General features: G+C 39.0%; 1 protein-coding gene across 3 annotated transcripts in view; it reads right to left on the bottom strand.

The window, feature by feature from the left end:
* Nucleotides 1-15,012, bottom strand: part of MAGI3 (membrane associated guanylate kinase, WW and PDZ domain containing 3) — a 248,819-nt gene that overhangs the window by 58,691 nt on the left and 175,116 nt on the right. For all 3 annotated transcript variants that reach the window (XM_043575877.1, XM_043575875.1, XM_043575876.1), the window contains exons 5-6: nt 13,550-13,724; nt 10,097-10,176 (exon numbers count right to left, since the gene is read on the bottom strand). In XM_043575877.1, coding sequence (XP_043431812.1) covers nt 10,097-10,176; nt 13,550-13,724 — 255 coding nt within the window. The remainder of the gene's footprint in view (nt 1-10,096; nt 10,177-13,549; nt 13,725-15,012) is intronic.

Raw genomic sequence — 15,012 nt, 5'->3', positions numbered from 1 at the left:
ACATCCTGGCACAAATATCTCACCATCTCAGGGAAACAGGGACCTGGTCCTCAAAAGAGAAACACGGAAGAGAAGGATTTGGGAGATATTGCATTTAAAAGCCATGACAGTGGACAAGATTACCTGGATATACTGTGAGAAGAAAAGGTAGAGAACAGAACATCAGGAGTATTAGCCATTTAAGGAGCAGATGGAGAAAGTAACAACTGTCAGGGGAAGAATATCAAAAAAGACAGGGGAGCAGAGCATGGTCAATACTAATAAATGCTCTGGAAAGCTGTCGTTCAAAAGAGGCTGAAAAGAGACGTTCAAATTTGGCAGTCAGAAGTTACTGGTGACCTTAAGACAAGCACTTTCACTGAAAAGGCAGGGGGAAGAAGTCAGCATATTGTAGTAGTAAAGAGGAAGACTGAAGGTGGAGTTCTTAAGAAGAGATAACTTTTTGTTGTTGTAAAAAGGATAGTTGAGAACTGGAAGGAGGGAGGGTCAAGAGAAAATGAGTTCATTTACTTTTGAGAGAGGAAAGACCTAACCATATTTTTTTGGATTAGAAGCCAAAGCATTCTCCCCAAAAGCTGATTCAAAAGGAAAAACCATTTCTGGCATATCAAGCAGCTGGTTGGTCCTAAGGCCCATGAATTTATCTTTCTCTCCTGTTCCCGCAATAAGATTTTTCTTATTTAAATACACGAATTGCAACTGTTTTCTCATTGTGGAGCTGATAATTCTCTTTTATCTTTCTTGAAGCTCCAAAATAACATCAACACTCAATACTTTTTATAGCTTTTGGTAAAAATTTAATCTCTCTTTCATCCTAAGAAGAAAGGGGTGAGTTGAGTATAAAGCAGATTCCTGATGTTGTATTTTTAAGATAACTTTTTAACCTAAATAACTAATTATTTTAGTTGAATGAAGATAGATAAGTACAGCAATTAAACTGTTAGAGCCTAAATACATGGCTGCATTCTGGAGGTCAGAAAACTAGGAAGGAAAAGGGCAAGTTTTAGAAACTAAGGTTTTTCTAGAAGACCTTAAACCTTTAGCCGAATGCAAACAATAAACATCTTAAACTGCAAAAATTTACATTTAAGATATCATTATTACTATTTCCCCTCATTCAGCATCTGGTCTGCAAGGCACGATGCAGAATACCAATGTAAGTCAGATATAGTGTAGCTGGAAATACTGTATTGTGGGGCGGTTTCCCCCATTCGGGGGGATGCACAGTGGAAGTGCTAATGGTTGGCTGAGCATCAAACAAACAGGCTCAGGGTTCCAAACTGTGGGATTCCCACAGGTAAGTACAGGTGATGTTAGGAAGGCATATCTAGTTGTGGGGATGGAAAGTACCTTCCATCAAAAAGTTTTGAGGGGCGCCTGGGTAGCTCAGTTGGTTAAGTATCCAACTCTTGATTTCAGCCCAGATCAAGGTCTCACAGTTGTGATATCAAGCCCTGCATCAGGCTCTGTGCTGAGCATAAAACCTGCTTGAGATATTCTCTCTCTCTGCCCCTTCCCTGCTCACATGTGCACTCTCCCTCTCTTAAAAAAAAAAAAAAAGTTTCGAACATTCCTACTATACTAAATGCAACTGTGGTTGATCTTAAGAAAGATATAATTAGGAGGACCATATAATGTATTGTCCACTTTTGAGAGCAAAAGGGACACTATTATTATCATTAATTATTCTGGAATAATTAAAAAGGAATAAGTGGAGTTATTAGTTCCTGGGCTGACCAAGACATATTGTCGGTCTTAATGTAAAGAGCATCAGGGGGCGAGACTCATTCAATTTTCCAAATTTCCATAGAAGGGGGAAAGAAAGGGAGAAACGTTTCCAGTGTCTCTGAGCCCCTTAACTTTCTTCTCCAAGGAAGAAAGACTGTCTTATCTGACTGGTGAGTTTCAGAGAATGGATTCAGTATGCTTGGCTCAGGACTTGAGTTCCCTGGCTCTTTTGCACGTCAGCCTGCCTGCAGAGGGTGCAGTCTGGTCCGATTTGCCACGCCTGCCCTAGGGGAAGAGGCCCCAGCTGTACAGAAGACAGAGATTGAGGGCTGAAGGCTGCCTCCTGCAGGGGTAAAACACCAGTAAGCCCGTACAGATGCAGAGCTAAAGTCAGGTTCACTCATCAGCTAGCATTTTAACCCATCTGATTCCTTGGTCTTATTTCAGCATTGACTCCAACCTGGTGAATGAAGACAGACTTCCTATTTATGTCTTGCACCCAGAACTTCATAGAGATTAAAAAATATTTTCAAGGAGACCAAAATAATCTGGAAGACAGAGTAACTTCTTTCCTTCCTTTCCTCCTCTCCTCCTTCCAAACATGTAAGTCCCTACTGAAGGGATATACAAATGAAGAAGACAAAATCACTGCTCTTATAGAATGTACGTATCTAGTTATACTGCAATGGAATACGTGCTACAATGGAAAGGTGCCCATGGTACTGTTGAGCACAGAGAAGAGAACACCTAATTCTGACCTGCAGAGAATGACAAGAGGAGGCTACGACAAAATTATACTTTAGAACTGAGCTTGGAAGGATCAGTAGATATGAGCCAGGTGAACACAGGGAGCAAGGCTTGTTCCTGACCAAAGAGATGGACATGTGTCAAAGGCAAAGACAACAACTGTGTCATATTTATGACATGAAATTACTTTGGAAAAAACGAAAATAGTTTGAAAAAAGAAATGCAGAATATGGTTCAACTGTAAAAAATCTTCAATATTTTCACCAAAGAGTTTAGATTTTATTCTGCGACTGTAAAAGCCATTATAGGTTTCTGAGGAAGGGACAGGTATAAGGCAGTTGTATTTTAGAAGAATTTGTAGCCCATGTAGCCAAAGGTTTTTGATCATGTAGCCTTATCAGCCAAACATGTCGAATGTCCTTCCAAGATGTGTTTATTCATAAATATATATGTACTGCTCTAATATGTACATAATAAAGGGGCGCCTGGGTGGCTCAGTTGGTTAAGCATCCAAGTTCAGCACAGGTCATGATCTCACAGTTCATGGGTTCGAAACCCCGCATCGGGCTCTGTGCTGAGAGCTCGGAACCTGGAGCCTGCTTCGGATTCTGTGTCTCCTCTCTCTGCCCCTCCCCTGCTCGCACTCTCTCTCTTTGTCTCTCAAAAATAAATAAATATTAAAAAAAAATCCTTAAAAGATATGTACATAATAAAGCATACAAAAGACAAATTTAAAAAGGAGATGAAGACTAAAAAAATAATCATTGTGATTTTATCTCCATGTGGCTCAAAAAAGCTCACATATGAAGTATATGAAGTATCAGCTCTGTTTACTTACTGGTCACTTGGGCTTGCATATTGGTATTATCTTCAACAGGCAGTATCTATGCGAAATCCTTAAGTCATATTTCAATTTTTATGAATTAAAAACTATATAACCTAGCTTACGTATCCACTTAACTGGGCACAAGTAACGTGTAAAACTTCACAGTGCCCTGACAACTTCTGCTATGTCCATTTTTCCCTCAAGACACTCTGGGTACTGTATGTAATAATCTACAGACAGAATGAGAAAGAATGCATTGCCAGTCTGTGTATAAAATAGTGGAGAAACTTACTTTTCCCCCCAGTAGGCGCATAATGAAAAATAAGCTCTAACATTGTCCTCTTGTAGACCAATAGACAATCTGAGCACCACCATTTTGGAGAGCACTCGCGTTAACGATATATCGGAGGGGGAGATGTAACTGGAGAAAAAGACCAAGAGTAATCCAAGTTTGTGGTGACTGGAAGGATGAAGGTATAAAATAAAAGAAAACATAGAAAAAGCATATGGATAGACAGGTATGTAAAAAAACCAACAGAGCAAAATGTTCATGGTAATATCTCAGTGATGGGTAAATTACTGTAAAATTCTTTCCGTTTTTCTATACAGTGGAAAATTTTCATAATAATGTATTGGCAAAATATTGAGCAAAGAAAGAGGAGTAGGGATTGGAAACAATATAGGGAATACAGCAAGAGGTGAGGAAGAAGCAAATAGGACTCTAAACCTCTGGCCCAGGTGATTATGAGCACGGTGCCTGTGACAGAAAGAGGGATGGGGTGACTTTAGGAGAAAGATGTTAAGTTTTAAATATGTGTATTAGAGGGGTGCCTGGGTGGCTCAGTTGGTTAAGCGTCCCACTTTGGCTCAGGTCATGATCTCACAGTTCGTGGGTTTGAGCCCTGCATTGGGCTCTGTGATGACAGCTCAGAGCCTGGAGCCTGTTTCAGATTCTGTGTCTCCCTCTCTCTCTGCCCCTCCCCCACTCGTGCTCTGTCTCCCTCTGTCTCAAAAATAAACATTAAAAAAATTTTTTTTAAATATGTTTATTAGAAGTGCTACTTAAGCAATTTTTAAAAAAAGTCTCAAATGCAGTAGGAAATACAGAAACAGAAGTCAAAACAGGGCAATACTAGAGAGTCAATAAGGGGGCCAGCCAGCTATAGTAAATTAATGGTTAAATCTATGAAAAGAAATACATTGTACACGGGAAAAGAGAAAAAGGCATAGAACTGCGCTGCAACAATCAGTGGGCAGGAAAAGGAAACGGAGACGAGCAATAGAGACATTCCCAAGAAGACTAAATACGGCATTTACGAGCTTTAAAAGGTAAAATTCTCTGGGCTTATATATTCTAGTTTACCTTTACAGGAGATGATTTCACCAGATGGAACTTACTGATGAAAGCCTTTAGACAAGGGAGGTACGTCATAAGAAATGATTTAGGGGCGCCTGGGTTGGCTCAGTTGGTTGAGCGTCCGACTGCAGCTCAGGTCATGATCTCACAGTTTGTGAGATTGAGCCCCATGCCAGGCTCTGTGCTGACAGAGCCTGCTTGGGATTCTCTTTCTCTCCCTCTCTCTGTCCCTCCCCAGCTCATGTGCTTGCACCCGCTGTCTCTCTCTCTCTCTCTCTCAAACATTACAAAAATAAATAAAATAAATAATTTACATACAACAAAATACAGAGATCTTAAATGCTCAATTATAAGAGAGTTTTGGCAACTGCCATATGCCTTCCTAACTACTGCCCCAAACAAGGTGGAGAATATATTCATTACTCCAGAGAATTATTTCAATTCACCCACTTCCCGGTTCCCCACCTCATTTTCCAACTTCTTGCAGCAAAGATGAGTCTGCCTGTTCTCAGACTTTAATTAATGGATAATTGAGTACCCGTCCTTTTGTTCTGGCTTATTCTATTCAACGTTTCTGAGATTCATCCATGTTGTTGAGTGTTATCAACAGTTTTTTCTTTTTATTGATGAGTAGTATTTCACTGCATGAATATACCAAAAATTGTTTATCCATTCTTCTGTTGATGGATATTTGGGATGTTTCCAGGTCTGTGTTATTATGAATAAGGCTGTCGTGATCATTCGGGTGAAGTCTTTTTCGGAACATATGTTTTCATTTCTCTTGAGACAATGCCCTATGGGCAACTGCCAAAAGTTCTCCAAAGTGTTCACATAATTTTACATCTCTACCAACTAGTGAAAGTTCCAGGTGCTCTACAATCTCACCAATCTTTGGTACCCTTCAGTGTATTGGGCTCTAGCCCTTCCAGGGTGTGAATGGCCTCTCACTGTAGTGATGACTAATGATGATAAGCACCTTTTCATGTCCTTATTGTCTATTCTCTTGTCTTCTTTGGTGAAGTGTCCAAGTTCTTTGGCCATTTTAAAAAAACCTTATTGAGGTACAGTTTGCATATTATAAAATTAATCTGTTTTGAATATTCAATTGAATGAGTTTTAATAATTAACTGAGTTGTGAAACCATCACCATAATTCAGTTTAAGAAGATTTCCATCACCCTAGTAAGATCCCTCATGCTGGGGGTGCCTGGGTGGCTCAGTCAGTTAAGTATCTGACTCTTTATTTTGGCTCAGGTCACGATCTCACAGTTCATGAGATTGAGCCCCGTGTCAGGCTCTGTGCTGACAGTGTGGAGGCTGCTTGGGATTCTTTCTCTCTTCCTCTGCCCCTCCCCCGCTCACTCACTCTCTCAAAATAAACATTTAAAAGGATGGAAAAAAAAGATCCCTCATACTCTTAATCTCTTAATCCCTTAATCTCTATTCCCATCCTCACTGCTGGGCAACCACCAGTAATCTACTTTCTGCCTCTATAGCTTTGCTTATTCCAGACATTTCATATAAATGGAATCATACAGTAGTTGGTCTTTTGTATCTAGTTTCGGTCACCCAGAATAACACTTTGAGGTTTGCTCATGTTGTATGTATATGATTTCATTCCTTTTTATTGCCGAATAGTATTCCATTACATGATTACACCAGATTTTATCTATCCATTCATTGGCTGATGGACATGTGAATTGTTTCCTCTTTTGGGCTTTTATGAATAATGCTTCTCTGAATATTTACAGGCAAGTCTTTGTGGGCATATGTTTTCACTCCTTTTGGGTAGGTACCTAGAAGTGGAATTGTGAGGAGATATGGTAAATTTATATTTAATATTTTAAGAAACTGCCAAACTGCTTTCCAAAGCAGTTGTACCATTTTACATCTGCCCAGCACCTTGTAAGGGTTACCATTTCTTCTCATCCTCACCAACGCTTGTTATTATCTGTTTTTTTTTCTGATTATAGTCATTCTAGTGGATAAAGTGGTATATCACTGTGGTTTTAATTGGCATCTCCCTAATGACTAATGATGTTAAGTATATTTTCTAGTGGTTATTGGACATTTGTGTATCTTCTTTGGTGAAATGCCTACTTAAACATTTTGCTCATTTTAAGGGTTCCTGGGTGGCTCAGTTGGTTAAGCATTTGGACTTCGGCTGAGGTCCATGATTTCGTGGTTCGTGGGTTTGAGCCCCATGTCGGGCTCTGACAGCTCAGACCCTGGAGCCTGCTTTGGATTCTGTATCTCCTCTCTCTCTGCCCCTCCCCCATTTGTGCTCTATCAAAAAAAATTTTCTTTTAAATAATTAAAAAATTAAATATTTTGCTCATTTAAAATTTTGGGTTTTTGTCTTATTAAGGAGTTATAACTGTTCTTTATAGATTCAGGATACAATTCCTTTGTCAGATACATATTGCAAAACCTGGGGCTTTGACTATTCATTTTTTTTTTTTTTAATTTTTTTTTTCAACGTTTATTTATTTTTAGGACAGAGAGAGACAGAGCATGAACGGGGGAGGGGCAGAGAGAGAGGGAGACACAGAATCGGAAACAGGCTCCAGGCTCTGAGCCATCAGCCCAGAGCCCGACGCGGGGCTCGAACTCACGGACCGCGAGATCGTGACCTGGCTGAAGTCGGACGCTTAACTGACTGCGCCACCCAGGCGCCCCGACTATTCATTTTCTTAATGGTGTCTTTTGATGAATAAAAATTTAAAATTTTTAAGTCCTACTTATCAAGTTTTATTTTTTGTCTTTTTTTAAGTAGGCACCATACCCAGCATGAAGCCCAACACAGGGCCTGAACTCATGACACTACGATCAAAACCTGAGTTGAGATCAAGAGCTGGACATTTAACTGACTGAGCCACCCATGTGTCCCTCAAGTTCTTCTTTTATGGCTCATGTTTTTTGTGGTCTGTATAAGAAATCTTTGCTAATCCCAAAGTTATGAAAATATTCTCCTAAATTTCCCTCTAAAAGCTTCATGGTTCTAGCTTTTATGATTGGGTCTTTGATTCATCTGAAAGTAATTTTTGTGTATGGAGTCAGGTATAGTTGAAGTTCATTTTTCCTCATGAATATACAGTTTTCCCAGCACCACTTGATAAAGATCCTCCTCTTATATTGAATTGATTGGCACCTGGGATGCAGTTTAAGTGATCACATATTGTGCATCTATTTCTGGATGCTCTGCTCTGTTCCAATGGTCTGCTTGTCTATTCTGTGTCAATACCACACGGCCTTGATTATTTTTTTTTTTTTAATTTTTTTTTTTTTCAACGTTTATTTATTTTTGGGACAGAGAGAGACAGAGCATGAACGGGGGAGGGGCAGAGAGAGAGGGAGACACAGAATCGGAAACAGCTCCAGGCTCCGAGTCATCAGCCCAGAGCCCGACGCGGGGCTCGAACTCACGGACCGCGAGATCGTGACCTGGCTGAAGTCGGACGCTTAACCGACTGCGCCACCCAGGCGCCCCCACACGGCCTTGATTATTGAGCTTTATACTAACTCTTCAAATCTGGTAGCCTACGTCCCTTACCTCTGCCCTTTTTAAGACTATTTGGCTAACTGGAGCCTTGTATTTCTATATGTATTTTAGAACTGGCCTGTCAATTTCTTTAAGACAGACTTACAGGATTTTTATTGGGATTGTATGGAATCTAGATACCAATTTAGGGAAAACGAACATCATTAACAATACTGTGTCATTCAATCTATGAACACAGTGTATCTCCTTAATTATTTAAGTCTTCATTAAGTTCTTGCAGGGATGTTTTGTAGTTTTCAGTTTATCTCGTGCGTCTTTCAGTAGGTTTGTACATCTTTAGTAGATTTGCTCCAAGGTAATTTTTCTTTATATCACTGCAAACAATTTTAAAATAATTCCATTTTCCAATTGGTTGTTCCTAGAAAAACTTTTAATATTGCAATCATGCTGAATGAAATGTGTAACTTTTTTTTTTTTTTAAAGAATTTTTTTTTTTTTTTCAACGTTTATTTATTTTTGGGACAGAGAGAGACAGAGCATGAACGGGGGAGGGGCAGAGAGAGAGGGAGACACAGAATCGGAAACAGGCTCCAGGCTCCGAGCTGTCAGCCCAGAGCCCGACGCGGGGCTCGAACTCACTGATCGTGAGATCGTGACCTGGCTGAAGTTGGACGCTTAGCCGACTGCGCCACCCACGCGCCCCGTAACTTTTTTTTTTTAATAGACTGGAGTTCAATCTATAGGAGGACTATCTGAACCTCATTCTTAGCCATTCATCTTTTTTTTAATGTTTATTTATTTTTGAAGGAGAGAGAGATAGAGCATGAGCAGGGGAGGGGCAGAGAGAAGAGAGAGAGACACAGAATCTGAAACAGGTTCCAGGCTCTGAGCTGTCAGCACAGAGCCTAACACGGGGCTCGAACCCATGAGCCATGAGATCATGACCTGAACCCAAGTCAGATGCTTAACTGACTGAGCCGCCCAGGCACCCCATAGCACCTTTATTTTTTTAACCAAGGTAAATAATTTCTGATGCAGTGATACAAAATGAATGCAAATTTTATTCATCCTCACTCTATATTCAAGAAGGGATAGCAAACAATTTTGGTTGGGGTAAATTCTATATTTATGTATAAGACTAGACTATTAGACACTGTGTATTACACATAAGACAGGCAAGCATTATTATCTAAGAATTCTTAGAGAAATCTTTCTACTAAGCAGTAAAAATTGTGTGTGGGCAGGAGTGGCAGGTTGGGGTACATTAGAGACTTTCATTGAGTTTCTACTGACAGTCTAAATGAAAGATTAGCCAAGGCACGTGGGTGGCTCAGTCGGTTAAGCATCTTGACTTCAGCTCAGGTTTCCTAAGTTCGAGCCCCACATCAGGCTCTGTGTTGACAGCTTGGAGACTGGAGCCTGCTTCTGATTCTGTGTCTCCCTCTCTCTGCCCCTCCCCTGCTCAGGCTCTCTCTCAAAAAAATAAACATTAAAAAAAAATTTTAAAAACTGAATGAAAGAGTAGCCATAAATAATAGCATATCTGTCCTAGTGATACTAAATTAAATATATTTTTGAAGGTTCAACAGCCATGATGAAGCTACCCTGTGGTGGAGAATGTATCTAATTTATGAAAATACTTGTTTAGAAATTTTAAAATTTGTCTTTAACACAAATGTAAAACAAAGGGCAATGTATTTTTATTAAGGCTTTCAAAAAAGATTTCACTGTATAATCCTCAAAAAGAGAGAAATAAAGTCTCTCATAAAATTAGATGCAATGACATAATTATCAGGGTCAGCTGAGTACGATATCCACCCATTGGTTATGTGCTTCTGCACCTTATGGTTTTTAGGGTTTTGGAAAAGTCACGAAGCAAGAAGAACAACGCGGGATTAAGAGGATAAGTACAGTATAAAAGATTTCTGAATCTCTACCTCCATCTTCACAGTCTTCAGGGGCTTTGGCTTTCTTACAAAGACGAGGATCCAACCAGGTGGTTGTCTTGGTATTGTGGCTGCAGAATAAAGATTTCAGTTAGAAACAGTGAAATAAAGAGGGAGAAAAGTATTTCAAAAGCAAAGATCAAAAGTGACTAAAAGGTATGATGTTTGCACATTTATCTCTGCCAGGCTCTGTTTGGACACCTCGGATTCGATAATCCTACTTTCTCAGTCTGCTACTTTCAAATTGCCATAAAGGGAAGGTAATGCCAGAGGTACTAATTTGAGAAAGACGACTGTAGGGAAGGGGTGAAATTCCAAGTACAGGCTACCAGACGCTTATTTAAGCAGTCAGAAATGTTTCAAAGGGTGGGGACATAGCCCCATCCCGTGCATTATCCAGTCGAAAAAGCTGCACTAAAACCCTTGTTTGCTGCTGGCTGAATTCCTCCCTCCCTCCCTTCAAAAGAACACCGTATTTCTTGAGTACCTGTGATGTGTGGGCATTGTGCTGAGAGCTGGGAAGATAGTGATGAACAGACAGATTCGCTGCCCTCAAAAGGGCTCTTTAAAATAAGAGTTTAACAAAATAAAAAGTTTCCAAGCGTCTTTCCGCGACATGAAGTAAAAATGATGGGTATAGTTAGTTAAACTCTACTCTACAAAACAAAGTTTTCATCGGTATGGATCATACGCTGAATAGAGAAAAGAAAGCAGGAACCAAAAGACTCCCCTCATCTATCCCTCACACACATTCCTTTTTAGAAAGCAGGCCACAGACGCTTTCCAAGAGCAATGCCACCATTCAGCAGATACTAATTCTAAACCCAAACCATCGCACTGCTGTGTAGACAAACAGTGTTATAGTTTAAACATCTGAAATAGGCGGATATTAAAGAAAGAAATAACTGAAGGAAATTATACAGGAAGACAACAAAATGTAAATTGAAGTTATTATCAAAGTAGTATGAGAATATCATTCCTTGATGTCTTTATAATGAGATAAACTCCCTAATCTGTATGTTAATTACTCTTAGGAAATTAAGCCAACGGTTTCAGGGAATTAATCATATCTTCTATGCCTTTCCTAACTCCTGAGTTAACCAGGGCTGTGTGCAACCCCTTCTTACACATTGCCAGGTATGATACCAGCTGGGAGACTGTGGTAGAAAACTTGGGTGTGCTGAATAATGGATAATCGAACCAGAGAAACTGGGGTTGTTTCTAGAAAGACTGTGTTACCCATTCTGTCAAAGAGATGGTTTCTCCACACTCAAGCCAGTTAAATAGATTTTAGCAACATGAAAAGGATCAGGACGCCAAAGAGGCTTAGCAGCATGTAGATTGTTAGGGAAAAAAAAAAATCATGCATGTATCTTGCTAGACCAAATTCACAACTGTTACTTGAGAAAAGCTTAACACTTTGGTTCCAAGGACCCCAAATGTTTATTGCTAAGTTAGCAAATGTAGGCAATCTCCTAGGACTTTACCCAGTATTTCCCAAGGTGAAGAAATGCCTGTAGGAGCTATCCCTAAAACACGACAGCTAGAAGCTACAGACCTAGATTAATATTCTTTTCTTACAGATGCATGATTTAATAGCCGCAGTAAGATCAAATACATTAGCTATAGCAAACAAAAGAGCTTTGTGTAGCAGCAAATATTTGGCTATCTTGCAGTTATGAACCCTTTATCAGATATGTGGTTTGCAAATATTTTCTCGTATCCTGCAGGTTGCTTTTTCACTTGTTGATTGCTTCCCTTTGCTGCATAGTTTTTAAGTTTGATGAAGTCCCATTCGTCTACTTCTGCTTTTGTTGTCTGCAGTTTTTGTGTCATATCCAAGAGGTCCTTGCCAAAGTCAATGCCATGAAACCTTGCCCCTGTGTCTTCTAGGAGTTTTATAGTCTCAGGTCTTATATTTAGGTCTTTAATGTATTTTAATAATATTCAGCCATAAAGGCATTTCTTTTATAAATTCTCTCCCCTCTCTGTAATCTACTACTTTATCCCCATTTGCAGGATAAAGTACTGTCAGATTCAAGGTCTCATACGCTGCTTCTAAAGATACTCTAGCCTCTTCTAATGACTCTACAACTTACTTGGGGATTTATTTCTAAAATCATAATGAAAGTCCAAAGTTTAAATTACCCTTGAAAAACCCCTTAAACTATCCACAGAGAAGAATATACCTGATTTTTTTCTATTCTGCATAATCCTTGTCATTAACGTTTATGTAAGTGTATAATGTAAGTAATAATGTACCATATATGGTAAAAACAATACAATACACACAAAATCTACATGTTTTAAATACTAAAATCTCCTTGGTAAAGCAAGATGCTCATTCTATGGGAAGGATGTGGAATTTGGGACCAAATGAAGAAACAGATTCAAGTCTCCCACTCCTAATTCATTGTTAAGTACATGTTCCTTGACTGCAGTATCCAGCCCTCAATATTTTAACTGTTACTTAACTGTTATACTCTATAACTTCACTGCATTCATATTCTACCTCTGGGCAAATTATTTTAAAGATGAGAATGACAGCTGCGTTAGAACATAAAAATGCTTCACAATGAAACTTCCAAAAAATCATTTATTCATACTGATGATATAAAAATCATTTATTATATTATTCTCTGGTCTAAACCATATAAAATTTTAGGTTGATCAAATACATGTGGTTCTATATCTCTATAAATATATTTTATATTAATAGTGCTTTCTCATAAATTAGGTTTTATCAATTTATATTGTACCAATTAGTCTGAGGATCAGTGATGGTTCCCTCCTATATTATTCAACTACATTGCTTGAATGCATCTAGAACTAAAAATATTAAGCTCAGATAATAAATATGTCCTCCCTCCAGATGATGGTAACTCTTGAAATGCTCATTAAGTTAAGTTAGCCAATCTACCAAAAGTTTAAAAAAACAGCCAGGCAAAATACTCTTCATTCCTACATTTTTCATTATTCGTGACAAACCTGTTTTTAATCCTCTTGTTTTTAAAAAACCAGAAGTCAAATACACTATTCCTTTATCCAAGTCAAATAAAAATGAAATATCATCCAGGGAAATCATCAGATTTAGGATCAACTGTTACTTGTATAAAAAATATATATATTTTTAATGTTTATTTATTTTTGAGAGAGACAGAGCAGGGGTTGGGAGGGGCAGACAGAGAAGGAGACACAGAATCTGAAGCAGGCTCCAGGCTCCGAGCTGTCAGCACAGAGCCCAATAGGGGGCCTGAACTCACAAACCGGGAGATCATGATCTGAGCTGAAGTCAGATGCTCAACTGGCTGAACCACTCAGGCGCCCCAATCTTTTTAAAGAAATATAAAAGAAATGGAAGCCTTGTGAAATGAGAATTTAAAAATGTTAAGACAAGCCTCACAGTGACGGGGCGTGTTAGAAGAGATACAGACATTTGCTTACTCAATGAAGTAGATCATCCCCGTGTCGGTGTAGGCCATTTCCCAGTTTTTGGGCAGTGGTTCCAGGTTCTCATCTCTCATCATATAATTTCTGAAGTCCATGGAGCTATTTGTTTGGTTATAACTCGGGACAGTCTTCATCCAATCAGAGGACTCAGAATGCCTCTCTCTGTTTTCTGCCATTCAAAACAGAACAGTGTGCAAAGTAGGTAAAGTTACATTCTCTTCAGACAGCTCTCTGCACTTCTAACAAAATGCCAAACATTCACTGCAAATTTCCTTGTATAATATGTCCACGTTCGGCTGTAAAATTTTTGAAGTGACAAACATACTAAATTTTTTTCATTCGGTAAGTGACATTAACCCAGGATAGCATCTCTGATGTCGTCTGGGAAAGAAGCAAAAAATAACACTGGAATCAATTCACTACATAGTGAATACATATCTGTCACAGTACTACCAGCGACAGCGGCTGCAGTGGCTCTTATGCTGTCCTTTTATAATTCCAGGCTCCAGTTTAACTCATAATCTTCACAGCAACCCTGTTTATTATTTACTAATTCTAATAATTTATCAGTATAATATTAATTATATTTATTATACTATTTATCCCTCCTATTCTGTTTTACAGATTATAGATGAGGACACTAAGGCACAGTGAGGTTTCAGTCAAGGTCAAGCAGCTAATGATAGCAAAGTTGGGTTTCACAGCAATAGCACTGCTAGGAATTTACCCAAGGGATACAGGAGTGCTGATGCATAGGGGCACTTGAACCCCAATGTTTATAGCAGCACTCTCAACAATAGCCAAATTATGGAAAGAGCCTAAATGTCCATCAACTGATGAATGGATAAAGAAATTGCAGTTTATATACACAATGAAGTACTACGTGGTAATGAAAAAGAATGAAATATGGCCTTTTGTAGCAACGTGGATGGAACTGGAGAGTGTTACGCTAAGTGAAATAAGCCATACAGAGAAAGACAGATACCATGTTTTCACTCTTAGGTGGATCCTGAGAAACTTAACAGAAACCCATGGGGGAGGGGAAGGGAAAAAAAAAGAGGTTAGAGTGGGAGAGAGCCAAAGCATAAGAGACTCTTAAAAACTGAGAACAAACTGAGGGTTGATGGGGGGTGGGAGGGAGGGAAGGGTGGGTGATGGGTATTGAGGAGGGCACCTTTTGGGATGAGCACTGGGTGTTGTATGGAAACCAATGTGACAATAAATTTCATATATTGAAAAAAAAAACAAAAAAAAACACAAAGCATAAGAGACTCTTAAAAACTGAGAATAAACTGAGGGTTGATGGGGGGTGGGAGGGAGGGGAGGGTGGGTGATGGGTATTGAGGAGGGCACCTTTTGGGATGAGCACTGGGTGTTGTTTGACATTAAATTTCATATATTGAAAATATTGACAATATTGACAATAAATTTCATATATTGAAAAAAAAAGAGTATTT

This window comes from Prionailurus bengalensis, chromosome C1 (genome assembly GCF_016509475.1).
Source record: "Prionailurus bengalensis isolate Pbe53 chromosome C1, Fcat_Pben_1.1_paternal_pri, whole genome shotgun sequence".
Lineage (NCBI taxonomy): Eukaryota > Metazoa > Chordata > Mammalia > Carnivora > Felidae > Prionailurus > Prionailurus bengalensis.
The sequence above is the reverse complement of the archived record's forward strand: the minus strand, read 5'-3'. Positions and strand labels throughout refer to the sequence as shown.